Here is a 13,502-nt window from a genome sequence, read left to right as displayed (position 1 = left end):
TTGAGAGACGACTGGGACCTGAATCGTAGGATCTGTCATCCATGGATTATTAGATTATTAGGTTAGCGTTCAACCGTTACTGTTTCAAGGTTTACCTTGAGTTTGCGACAGCCATTTTGTTCTTCAAGTGGTAGACGATTGTCGATCCCATCTTGTTCGAAGCCTGAAAAAGGCTTGCATTGTGAAATGGTACCTCGTACCCTCGTACGGAGTCAGGATGATCAGCCATATCGGCAGATCAATTCACAGCTAGCATCAGAATGGATCATTCAAGAAGTCTAAGGCACTAAGCGAGGAATCTGTGCATCTCAGGGGTACCCGTATGATATCTGCAGGCTTGGGGAAGAGCCTAAGAGGAAGGCCACGATTTTCCAGCCACGCTTCTAGGTGCAGAAGAGCTGTGCTAGGCCAGGACCAACCCCGAGACGACCCAGGTTTGATTGGTAGTGGGCGCCGGATCCCACGCCAGTTCAGCGGACGGGCTTAACCTGGTCGCTAAAGGCCCCAAGTCTGAACAAGAACCCACCCCTTCCAGGTCTATCCGCTCCATCCAGCTCCCAGGACGCAGTACCACCAAGTGACACTCCACCATCCACGATTCCGCACGGCTGCATTGGCGTTCTGGTCTATGGTCCGCCACCGTCGTTGACTTTTAGCCTCTGCCGTCGACCCTGTTCAAACTGCCTCCCATGTTCCATTGAAACACCAGCCTCATCACTTACGGGGTAGGTCAAGACTCCCAGACTCCAGACGCAGAGCTGGCCATCTCGGTTCTCAAAATCGTTGCAAACTCACTTGTTATGCGTCCATGACGGCGTCTCATTAGTCTGAGACCATTACCTTCTCTCTTTCATTTTATCCTCTCCATTATCGGCATCTTAACCTCATTGTCCTTTGCCTGTGCCTTCCTCTCTCACTTTCGGAGCATCGCAAAACCACCGGACCAACATTGGCTATCACCTGCTGTCCTCAAACGATCCCAATCGCTTCCCTTCGCTCGGCATCATCCTCGACCGAAACCAAAATCAAAATCGCTTCCTCTATAGCCGTTGACATCATCAATCACAGCTGCGTCCTCCCTCGTGGGACATCTGCCTCGCCTCCTGAACGATCTTCTCCCACAACTCACTATCGACGAAAGTCCTTTCCAATGGATTGTTGATTGCCTTTGAAGACAGCCAGTATCAAGTCTTGTCGCTTTACCACACACGAGACATGGCGCAACGTACACCACGGAGCGATGGACCGGACACCGCGCCCGTCAGAGGTCTGCGGAGCATGGGTTCTTCGAGCGATGTATTATCCTTGTCTGCAAGATCAACGCGAGCAAGCCTACCTCATGCAAGCCCTGCTCCCGCTTACGTCGCAGTACCCGCTGCGGAGAGCCTGCTCTATGCAGAGATCGAAGTTCCTGTCAAGGTCTCGTCGAGTGCTTTGGCGTCCGTGAATGGTTTTCTCGATCAAATTCTATATGACATACTGGCAAAAGCACACTCCACTTCACTCGGAGCCTTGAGGGCTGCGATTCCCGTGGTATTGAAGCAGAGACTGGGCCAATCGGCTATAAAGGCTGCCGACGAGGAATTGCAAGACTATCTCGATGAACAGGAACTTGCTGAGCTGCAATTGTCTGCGGGAGCCTTGGATCCGAAGATAGAATTTGATGTTGAACTGGCTTGGATGCTGACAAGATTGCGATGCATGGTTTACGCCAAGCTGGGAGACCTGGAAGAGGAGGATGAAGAGGATCTCCTCGAAGATGATGAGTTGAGATACCACGTCACTCGAGTCAAGGAGTCTTTGAGAGCCGCTGCGACCATAATGCCTGCTTCAGCAATATTCCTAACAACGATATTGGAGTTTCTAGCCGAACAGGCATTGTGTATCGCCGCCCAACACTCGAGAAGGCGACATAACAGTACAAAGGGTCAAGCAGCTCACCAGTCCGCAAACTCTGTCATCTTTCTGGACGACATTGACATGTCGGGAATTGGGAAAGAAGGCCCTCTCATTCGACTATGGCGATCGTGGAAGGGCAGCGTTCGAACTACTGGGAGCATATCATCTCGACCTACAACACCTAACATAATGACCCCCATCAGTCCCGATTCGCCCACTTTCGAATGGAAGACCCCGACTGCACCAGCTTTCTCCACTATTCAAGAGGAGCACAGTCCATCCATCCAACCCGTAACATTCCCCTTGCCAGCTGATATACCTTTACCAATGTCTGACAATGATGTGAGGGAGATTGAGGTTCCTGGAGTGGCACACGACCCTGACAACCCGGATGAGGGAGAATTGACAGCGCGACCCACCCTCGAAAAACGTCGACCATCAAGCATGCTGGTGATGCCTGGGAATTTTCCCAGTCCTCCAACGCCCACGACCACCGACCAAGACGGTAATAGACCTTCTTGGGGCCGGACTCGATCGCACTCTCTTCCCACGCCCGCCCAGTCTCCATCCGTTCTACAGTTTGACAAAAGTGTTGATGAGATCGCTTCGTCGAAGATTGCTGTACCTTCCAACGTCACTGAGGTCGCACGTCCCAACAATCCTGATCAAGTGACGGAAGGGCACGATGAAGCTGAGGCGGCTACACATGCGGAAACGGAGCGCGTGGCCACACCCTCTCGTTCCGACGTTGACAGTGCGACCGTCGCAACTATCGCGGGAGCGTTGAGCGTGGAGGCCTCCAGAGCTCTGCGTAGAAATAGGGCCAGCCAAAATGACCTTGGACCCCGTGCTTCCGGAGTCGAAATGAATCCACAAGCCTCAACAACGACCGTCGACGACTTCCAACAACCTCACATACCGGTTAGATCGCAAACCACAGATACCTCGAATTTTATCGCAGGCCCAGTTGAAAGCACGAACGAGGAAGTTGTAGCTGAAACTACAATTGCCGACGCGGAGGAGGCTCAGCCCGCCGACAGAGCAAACCCTCGTGATTCTGGCTTCGGGGTCGATGTGCCAGACAACGTACAACATGGCCATCACGGTGATTTCCCAGATGCCCTTGTTCCCCCTCAGGATCAGACATTACCTGCAACAAACGACTCTGTACTGAGCAATCCCGACGATACCGACATGGCAAGCAGGCCAGTCGGTAGGGTTCCCTATCAGGGGCACGTGGCAAATTATCGCAATCTTGAAGCAGGCAATGATCATGGAGTGGCAATTATTCAGGGCACGGGCCGCCCCAGCAGACACCCCACCACCGATCAAAACACATCTCGAACTGCAACAACTTCCGCCTGGCCTGCGGTGGTTCCTGACAGACGATCATCTTTGGAGAGACAAGCAGGTAGGCAATCTCCGACGGAAACCAGGTTTCCTCAACATATACCCACGTACCAGCGAGCCGAGGGTGTCGAGAAAGACACAGTATCTCATTACGCCACTTCAGCGTTGGCAGGCCCGTCAACCTCGCATTCCAGAACATCGAGCGCAAAAGAAAGTAGGCCTGGGACATCTGGATCTGCCACTGCGAAACGCCAGCATCTACGCCTGCGGTCTAGCACGGATGATGGACACAAGAGGATAACGCCACCAGAAGAGGCAGATCGAGCCAAGAAAAGCCTTGACGTACTTATTGATAGCGACGAGACACTTCACTACACACTGACTCCAGAATCAGCAAGAGCTGATGCAGAGGTAAGATATCGTCAACCCTTGAATAACTCTATCTAACCTTGCATAGCTGTCCCGACCCAAACCTAGGACTCAAGCGCAAGAATTGGCGGATTTCTTCCGAACTACAGCGCCTCCAGGTCAAGCGGTCGCTCGTCCAAGATCGTCTGGAGCCAACAAAGATAACATGAACGGGCTGCGAGCAAATCCGCCTGGATCTCCACAACTTCCAGTGCCGGTCATTCCTTCACAGTCAGGGGTGCAACAGTCCACAAACTCGCCGTCCAAGGTCAGAAATCCGCTCGGTGAGCCGCGTGATGCAAGAATGGCACGTGGAACTACACGGGACCTCGCTGATTATGCTCGATCGACTGGACCTGAGAATGACAGGCAGCTTCCAAAGTTTCTCAATGCCCGGCCTGGTACCTCGCAAACAGGATATGATGGGCATTCATATGAGAACAATTCGGGAACGTCGGCGGAGACTGTCACTCGCCCATCGACGACATCAAGCAAAACGACCAATAGGCTCAAGTACCAGGCGAGAGATGCACGTGCCCCACGAACTGCTGAGAGCTCCGATCTCATCGACTTTATCCGAGAGGGCCCTCCGCGTGCAACTGGTGATCACCGTATCGACAGAAATGTGGCGCCTTTCCGGACTACCATGGACTCGGATGACCTGAACGCGCTTGCACCTCCACCAGATATTGACACTAATGGACGCTATTCTGACGGTAGTGCGCAAGAAAGTGCGATGACCATCAAGTCGATGCCATCGTCGATGAACTCGCGTACTGGGCTACTGGATTCTTCGAACCGTGGATCTAGCAAGCTTGGCAACGGATATGGTGCAGGGGTTGCAGCCGTGTCACGACAACCTGTGATCCCGGAATCTGATGGCATGCCTCCTCGCACGCGACGGAGGATACGTGATCCTTACGCCATTGACTTCAGTGACGAAGAAGAAGAAGCTGAGGAGGAACTTCCAAGGCCACAACGGAGAGGAGACGAAGAATCATTAGTTGATTTCTTGAGAAATACGGCTCCACCCCCGGGGAGCACCACTCTTCCCATTCTCGGGCTGAATCCTAATCCGACCCAACCAGATCCCTCGTCCATGTTGAAGCGAACGGGGAGTAGCTCGAAATTGAGGGACTACCTTCAAGGTGCAACGGGTGCCAAAGCCGGACCCAATGCCGTCAAAAGCACCAACGGTGCTCGAGCAGACTCTCCACACCTTACCCAAGTCGGGTCCAAAATGGACAAATACCGACCCACTCAACCAACACACGCAGCTCACGTTGATCGCAACCGACAAAAGACCCGGGCAGAACCGAGAGATGCCATGGCGTCAGGTGGAGGTGGCACGGCTGATCTTGCTGCATATTTGAAGAGCTCTGGTCCTCCGCCTGGGAGTGAAGCTCCACCGCAGCGATTTGTTACCTCAGCTGGTGGTGGAAAGGACCAGGCAGGCTTCATGAAATTTTTCTCCCGACGTGGAAGCGTGCGGAAATAAACATTAACCCCCCATATATGTATCTACTATTATCTGCCAAATTCCGCCGCAAGTTTTGGATATCCACAAAATCGAGAGACCAAGAATCTTTGAACATTCTACGGCAGATGGGAAGGAGAGTGTCTTTTTTGACTTTTGAATTAGATATAGGTGATGACTGAACATGGCTGAATTACGGGCCAGTGATGCCGCCATCGATCATACGTCTCAATGATAAATACCCAAGCATGCGTACAGAGACAATGGAAATCATCTGTGGTCCCCAGAATTCAATAATCAGACGTCTGTTCGAGTCTGTTGGTGAAGTCTATTACTTATTAACCCATCGCAAATCACGAGTTGTAGCCTGTAGGTTGTGAGTATGGAGTTCACAGATCGTTTGCGCAGTGCAGTACGAGAACTCGCCACACGGTCTGTCATTTGATGTCGTACAACGACTGTCGACTCTCTGAGGCAGATGGTCAAGCGGGTATGCTGGCTGATAAATACAAAGGTCTATTGGCGCCCAGCCGGAAGCATCATCGACGGAGTCATGATGTGCAGTGGATGATGGATGCATGATCTAGTTCGGGGATGGAATGCGGAGAAGCGATCATCGTTGGTAGGAGGAGTATTAATAATGGGACTTTTTTCTTTGATGTTTGGTAAGCAGGACGGAGCTTGGGGACACACCACACCCTTGCAGATGAACTCTGTTCTGTAAGCCAAGGTGGTACGGATACACTGCCTAGGAAGGTAGTTTGCTTGTTTCCATGATTCACGGGGCCATTCTCCCGTGTGTTCTAAGTCAAGCTGATCGGTGCTCTATCTTTTGAGCAGCAGGGCGTTGATGCTGTTTTTGGTTTCCGGCTGAACTTTGAAGACTGGGATAAATGATCCGAAAGGGGAAGGTACAAGGAATGTTCTGGAAGGGGATGAAAGTTGAGGAAGTTTCGGTGGTGCAACCAAGAAAGAAGAGTCGTACTCAGTCGTATTTTCCCACTTTCCTTGGCGCCGCGGAGTTGGAGCCTTGGAGGGTCTTGTCGAAAAACGCACTCACGATCATCTCGTATTTCGTATGTACCTGGGTAGTTCTTTGCTGCTTGCTGCGCATCGTCTGACTGACGCGTATAATCATTCAAATCAACCCCGAGGCCCCTGAAAAGGATTACCTTGCTGCCTGCCTGTGAAATCAGACTTTTGCCATCCGGGTCATCCACGTCTTACGCCAGGCTATAAGCCACTTTGAAACTGGTGATAACACTTCGTATTATGGATGATGGAATCCTCGGAGAGTGTATTCACCCGTCGCAAACGGGCAGTAGTTGTTGTACGAGCACATCACTTTGTATGTGACTCGTGACCGCGCCTCGCGGACGGGAGCTCGGGTCCTTCAGGGTGCCTCGTGCCCCGAGTCTGGGACTTTCTTGGCGTATTTCCGGATGCTTGGGTATGAGGATAATTCACATCATTCATAACGACATTGTCCTCAGAGTGCATGTTTCATGTGCTCATGAATTACACGGAGTCGAGGTCTCGTTGCCAGGCGGACAGTTTGGTTGTAAATACTACGGACAGATTGAAGCAGATATCTCCGTCTAAAGGATGAGTCAGGTAGTCATGGTGATTAGCGGAGGTCTCCATGGGTTGGGCCGTTGATGAAACACACCAAGATAAGTCCGTCTCGCCCAGTGGACTTCCCATTGTCTTGCGAACTCGAGCCCGGACGAGCTCTTGTATCCGTATCTCCGTAAACGACTCTCGGACCATTCACCGGCCGGTTCTCTTGACAATTGCGGTAAAGGAGCCCTCGGGCTCCCAGGCAGCCAATGTGGGAAACTCTATGCATTTTTTGGCATTTCACACGGCATTCTTGACCCGAGTCGTGCATTACGCCATCCCCATCAACCAATCTCATGCACTGCCCTCGCTGGCTTTCTAGGCGTGAGTCAAAGGCTGACGATGATTTGATTGTTCTTGTCAAACTGGCTGACTGCCAAACGCCCTGTGTCCACGGTGCCGCAAAGGTCTCTTTCTAAGCCCCCGTTCTTCGGCTCACGGGCTTTACGCCCTGCAACTTAACGGGCGAATACGACGGTGATAGGAAATCAGTGACTCAGGCATCCATGAACCTAATCCGTGTCAATTCTTCGATTGATAATATATCATACCGCTACTTCTCCTCCATCAAGTCGATTCGTGTCTTGGACTCTCTTCACACAAACACAAACACCTGAACATTCCCTTCTGTGGTACTGATCCTTCCGGAAAAGTTTTGCCGCCTCCCATATTGGAAATTACTCACGGACAACGTTTAAAGTTCATCCGGCTATCGTCATCACCCACTCACTGCATGTGAAAAAGACAAGGCTACCCGAAATCTACAATACTACGTTAAATCCTCCGGGCACCACACTGGGACCCAAGAAAATTTACCAACGATCCACATCACCGGGACTCTTTAATATACCATTGTCCCCTTGTATATCTCTTACAAACCCGATCAATCAATCGTCAAAAACTCAACCATGCCTCTCTCAATGATGCAGCCGCTCAGTCGACCACCTTCACGTGATCTGACACCACCATCACCCACACGCCGACTATCTCGCGAGGAAACATATCATCTGGCCGAGACGGCAAGGAGAAAGTCGTCCAACAAAATCGTCCATGACGATCTCAGACTCAAACTCAGCCACGAGCACCTGTTGGAACTTCTACTACAAGACATTGCTCAAACCGAGCGAGAACGCCAAACATCACCCACCGAAGACAAGTACCTGATGGAGGAGGAACGCCAACAACGGAAGCGACCGGAGCAGGAAAGGAGGATATCGGAACCACCCAAATTGGACGAGTACGGATTCCCTCTCGACCAAGACGACGGAGAGGAAGACTTGGGCGGATTGTCGTTAATGCGGACTCACTCGCGGAGACCCACGAGATGAACTCTGAAGAAACCAGCGCCTTTTGTTTTGGTTTTAGACGACTGCATTGTTTCCAAAAGAACGACTTTTACGACCATTTTTAATCTATTCGACTCGATGATACCCCAAATTGCTACCAGATCCAAATTATGGATCGACCTCCCGGCGGATTTGCCCACGCAAATCCAGCCCGCTCGGTGGAAGCTCCCACCCGATCTTCTGAGAAGTCCCGATATTATAAGAGGACGATGAGCTCGTTGATCAAGGCAACTGTTGTGTTGCAGAGACTAGGAAAATCTGGCGATGCGGTCAGCTCGCACAGAAAGGAAGGACCGGTGATAGCTCCTGGTTCCAATGATGGCTACAGACTCAAAGTACGATGTCAGATCAAAAGGATAATGCAGTTGGCAAGGGCTATTGGATGAGGCTTATGCACTCTACACCCTTGTTTGCACTGTTCGACTGATCTTGCAGCTACTGCAATCTGCTTGCGTCGAGGAATCCAGTTGTAGCGAACTGAGAGATTGAAACTGAACAGTTCCCTCTCTCATAGATTAGGAATACCTCATATAATAAAATATAAAATATCTACTCTCGATCTCTCGATTCTTCATTCTACTTCATAGTCCCTCTCTCATTCACCGTAGCCATACCTTCTTGCATCCCAATTTGCGTGCACCTTCGCACCCGATAAGGAACCACCATCTCATTTCCCTTCTCAACAAGGCTGACCGACTCCTTCACGCACACAAATTCCGTCCCACTTTTCCCATCCGTCAGTTAGCAGAGCCTTACTCCGACCAAAGACTATGACTCTTAATAGAAAATTTTTCTAGGCATGCTAGCTCGAAAAGGGCACCATTCAAATCCCTATCCCCTATCCACATCAACATCCACCGAGACCCAACCCGCCGGAAACCTCCTGCCACAAATAATAATCGCGCGGCCCGTGCCAACGAGAACATGAAGAAATTACCACGTGGGTGGACCACCGGGACCGGCAATGAAACCTTTTTGGGTCTTTTGATTTGGTTGACCTCGGTGGTGGATCTCAGCAGCCATTTGACATTGTTGTGACAATGAGGTGGCATTGTTGTTAGTAGTATTGAACATTACGAATTCGTGCGTCTCAACACCGCCTCCCCCTGGAATGAATCAGGAACGAGAACCTTGAGCGTGGCGTGGCGTGGCGTGTCGGCCTTTGAACGACGCTGAGACCTGGCATGTGTTGAGAACCCCCCAAGACCGCGAACACGCAAGGCAAGGCTTCGCCGCCCGTGCGGCGGTTGCATTACCTAAAAGGGTCATCATATCAACTGGTGGTCTCACCCCAAAAAATTTGGACCTTTTCTGGGATCAAGGTTCCGCTTCAATCGATAGCGGATCCCTTTCGTCTGTTCGCTGAAGATGCCGACACAGATCCGTGCGAGCCTGTGACGGGAGATGGACCCTGCAGGTGCAGTTTTTCAGTTTTCTTTGCAATCAGCTGTGCCCCACCCTGAGACTTCTTGAGGGATCCATTACTTAGTGTTCTTTTTTATTATCGTCGTGATCCAGGAACAGGGATCCGCTGCCCTTTTCCTCTTATCCTATGTTTTGCGATGGCGGTCTGTGAAAATCTGTCGAGACGAGTACGACTAACTGGATGGGAAATGTTCTTCTGCAACTTGTGTTTGATGGGGACGCTATAGGTTTGTCGGTCAGGAAGGATTCGTGGGATGGTTGAAGACAATGTTCGGTTGGTAGTGTCGCATGTGTTTCGTACAACGACTACTGCCCCGTACCTGCTCAAAAAGACCGGTATTCGTACAAGAAGATCATTCAGCTTGTCATATCAATTCTCCCTTTGCCCATCGTAATTTGCTGACCTCGTGATTCTCTACAACCGTACGAGGACAAGATCACTACCAAGTAACTTGCGAACTTTAAGAATCCGAGTTGGGGACTCGAGGACAGCGAAAATCATATTAGAGCTGCGAGTTCCCGACTTGGCGAGAATCTGGCGAGCAAGCCCTCCGCGGGCCTCGATGCCTTTTCCCTCGTATGCTTTTCCATGTTTGTCCACTAGTTGGGTTGATTTTCGTCCCTAGTAAGAGCACATACGGTTTCCGGGATGCACGAATAACTCCTACAGGCCATCGCGAGCTTCCAGAGTTACCTAAGTATCATTGATGGTTGGCAAGGAAATCACTCTTACTTCCTCGGCGAAAGGCAACCCGAGTTGCGCCTTGGCCGAGGGTTACGAGTCTGTCTATCTATCGTGTAGAAAGTTACTGGGCCTGGGCCCGGGCGAGAATCATCAGCGCTCTAAACCATCACACGGTGGTGAGATTCTTGCACAGGTGCGATGTCTTTGGTTGAGTAGGGAGCTCTCTAAGCATTCATGGCAGTCTTCACGATGGATGTACATAAGTTGACATGGAAAGATTTGGTGGGGTGTTGAAACCCCCACCATCATTGTTGATATCACCTGGCCTCACCGTTCGGACACTTTTCCTTGCAATCTACTGAGTACTCCAATAGGATGGTCACGACGAGTGGGGTCTACGAAGTAAAGATACTCCCTCAGAACTCGAACACGAGGTTCTCACTCCTCGTCCCCTTCGCTGGTTGTCCCCTTACACCGGTCTGTCTCTTAAGGTGACAATGCAAGCACTTTCACAGTTGGGCATCTCTGCGCCTGCCAACGAGGACACACTGCATTCCCCTATCTAACGTGCCATGGCACACTTTCAGAAGAACGAAGACGATTCGGCACATCCGCCGTCCTCTGCATACTTCGTACTGTAGCTTGAATCGGCGGTCAGTTTCATCAGCAATCAGGAATGATGCAGCACTCAGAGGCACCTGGGCACTTCCATGCACAGTCACTTCTGCTGCGAGCCGTCCTGCAGCACTCGGTGCATGAGTCACACTCGCTTGCTGAACTAATTGGACAGATGCAGTGTCGATCTGGCGCACCGCTATTGGAGAGTTTGAGTGCACTTCCCTTCCTTTCCTCGCACTTTTAGTAAAGGCAATAAGAACGAACTCCGAGTCCTCCGGTGTCTTGGCCGTAAAATCCGAGCCGATGATATACCGAGGTATCGATGTTCCTCTGTCATCCTGTTCGAGCCAAATCGTCTTATTATTGTTTCTCCAAAAAGCGATTCGACTTCGGAGAACACAGCGGTAGACTCCTTTGAGACACTATTGCGTCTGGGAGCCAATCGTATTCTCCGTCAACTCTGGCGGTGTTTTAGGGGGCCGATACGGGAATGAGGTCCAACCCACGTATATTCACCGGGTCCAGTTGCATCGACATGAACCTGAAACGTAGTTCAAGTGTTTGATATGGAAGTGGTTGAAATTCGACCCTCGTCAGGCTCTGCCTAGGAGCGCTTGACTAGTCAATGAGGGAAACCATGTCGAGATATTATTGATGTTATCAGCGCCTCCGGTTGAACATCGGAGCTTGAGGCCACGAACGAAGACAAGCTTCCTCAAGATGTGAACGTGACATCTGGGCAGCTCTGATCGTCAACACCATCTGACACATGAAGCAACTTTTATTAGAAGATCTGGCGTTCCATCCTTTGTCATCAATGGGGTTCAGGTTCACCAAAGTACTTTGGCTTCGAGACAAGAATTGACCAAAATGCCTTTCATCCGGCAGTATCAAGCCACAGATCTGAATGAGGTGGTACACATCGTGGGCATACCCAGTCTGATTTGGCGAGTGACCTGCTTCTGACCTCTCCAAGTTCAACGAGACTGCAGCACCTGACTTGCGTGCAGGAGGCGAGATTATTCTTGACTTGGCTTGCCATATCTGGTGTCGCCCATACTTGATGCTACGACCGGAAACGTGCTTCGTCTTGGACGACGACCATGGACGTGCCGTCGGTTACATCCTAGCAGCGCTAGATACTCGTGCCTATGTTCAGTCATACAAAGAAGTATATATACCACATCTGATCTCGGAAGGTTACCTCGAGCCTGGAGTAGGTGAACCATCAGACTGGGACACGAACTTGCCCAGCGCCTTGAAGAAGATAATGCACACTCCCGAGGGAGCCTTACACCGGGAAGCACCCGACTTGATTGACAGCTACCCAGGCCATTTGCATATCGATGTTCTAGCTCCTTACCAAAGGCATGGTTGGGGTCGTCGGCTGATTGAACGAATCTTGGAAATTGCAAAGCGATTCCAAACACCTGGCATTCATCTGATCATGGCAGCATCGAATCAAGAGGCTAAGATTTTCTACCCCAAGGTCGGGTTTTCCAGATTCCCACAGATCCTTGACAATGGCGAGAGTGGTGAGGAGGGGAGAGATAAGACGACGATTTGGTTCGTCAAGTCACTGTAGAGGAACAGTTGGGGGATGGATAGGTAGTGAGGTGCAGCAGTCATGATTACATTCTCCAGTATTAAAAGTTTTGTTTGTGTAATGACAGGCCATCGAGTGAATTCCAGAATCAACATCTACGAAAGGCTGAATTCCTGCCTACAGATATCAGACCGATGCTCCCGTCCATCCCAGCTGGTTGCGGATTGATCCACCAATGAATGATGACTGGCTTCTGTTGTTGTCCCGGCATCCCATTTTCAAGAGGCAGTAGAATCATCATCGGGACTCATCAATAAGCTCGCTGCATTGCTTCGAAGCATCGATCGAACGTCTTCGCCCTATGAGACGTACACCGTGACAGCACCTTGATGCCCCCGGCGCATTGGTCTTTGGCGATGATACCAATGGTGATTGCATCTCAGGGATTTTTAGAGTCAGCCCATTCTTGCTGCAAGCCAAAGATACTAGATTGATTCCGATTGGCGCGATGAACCATCCCCGAAAATTGTGCCATTGCTGTTGTGAGGCCTCCTTGTAAATGTCCTGGCGGACTTGGATATCCTCGACCTCCGTTCATGGCAACTGAGGTAGAGCCATGGAAGGGACTGTACCCAGAGGTTGTCGCTGTATTCTCATCGTCGTATGGAAAGGCGCCGGGAACAGGATCTAGGCGCTCTTGTGCGGTTTGCACAGCGGGTGCCTCAGGCCGGCCCGCACGAGCGTTGCGTGCAACTCGCCGCAATATCTCCCATGTTGACAACCCACTCTGCTGCTCATCAACCGACACAGTATCCGACTCCACGGCTGGGGGGAGCGAACCCCGGTAGACTTGCATTTACAGTCGTCGTTGGCGTCATCATCCGCGTCGTCGTAAACGTGTGCAATTGTTGAGGATGGATTCCCATTCTCGCTCCTGTCTGAAAGAGGGTTCTGGCTATCTTTTCGCAAATCTGAGCTAAATATATCACCTCTCTTCTCTGCTTCCCGATCGATAACTGGGGGAACAAGAAGTCGGACTCGAGAATACTCGCTGATTTTATCTCCGCCGCCGTCGTCGTCATCATTGTCAGTTGGTGTAGCTTCCAAGGTGGAGGTGTCAGTCTCGCT

The 13,502-nt window shown here is 51.0% G+C and overlaps 3 protein-coding genes across 3 annotated transcripts; all 3 read left to right on the top strand.

Annotated features, from left to right (window-relative positions):
* Positions 1-1,215: 1,215 nt before the first annotated feature.
* Positions 1,216-5,155, top strand: LTR84_007573 (uncharacterized protein; the record flags this gene model as incomplete). The annotated part of the gene is made up of 2 exons (XM_064851126.1): positions 1,216-3,660; positions 3,707-5,155. 2 exons carry the CDS (start codon positions 1,216-1,218, stop codon positions 5,153-5,155), a joined length of 3,894 nt encoding a protein of 1,297 aa, XP_064710129.1.
* Positions 5,156-7,662: 2,507 nt separating this feature from the next.
* LTR84_007572 (uncharacterized protein) lies at positions 7,663-8,082 on the top strand (the record flags this gene model as incomplete). Its single annotated transcript, XM_064851125.1, has 1 exon — positions 7,663-8,082. The coding sequence occupies one exon, from the start codon at positions 7,663-7,665 to the stop codon at positions 8,080-8,082; it is 420 nt and encodes a 139-aa protein (XP_064710128.1).
* Positions 8,083-11,698: 3,616 nt separating this feature from the next.
* Positions 11,699-12,413, top strand: LTR84_007571 (uncharacterized protein; the record flags this gene model as incomplete). Its single annotated transcript, XM_064851124.1, has 2 exons — positions 11,699-11,752; positions 11,805-12,413. 2 exons carry the CDS (start codon positions 11,699-11,701, stop codon positions 12,411-12,413), a joined length of 663 nt encoding a protein of 220 aa, XP_064710127.1.
* Between the last annotated feature and the right edge of the window lie 1,089 nt (positions 12,414-13,502).

The sequence above is a fragment of the Exophiala bonariae genome (genome assembly GCF_035927105.1).
Source record: "Exophiala bonariae strain CCFEE 5792 chromosome Unknown scaffold_3, whole genome shotgun sequence".
NCBI classification, from domain to species: Eukaryota; Fungi; Ascomycota; class Eurotiomycetes; order Chaetothyriales; family Herpotrichiellaceae; genus Exophiala; species Exophiala bonariae.
The sequence above is the reverse complement of the archived record's forward strand: the minus strand, read 5'-3'. Positions and strand labels throughout refer to the sequence as shown.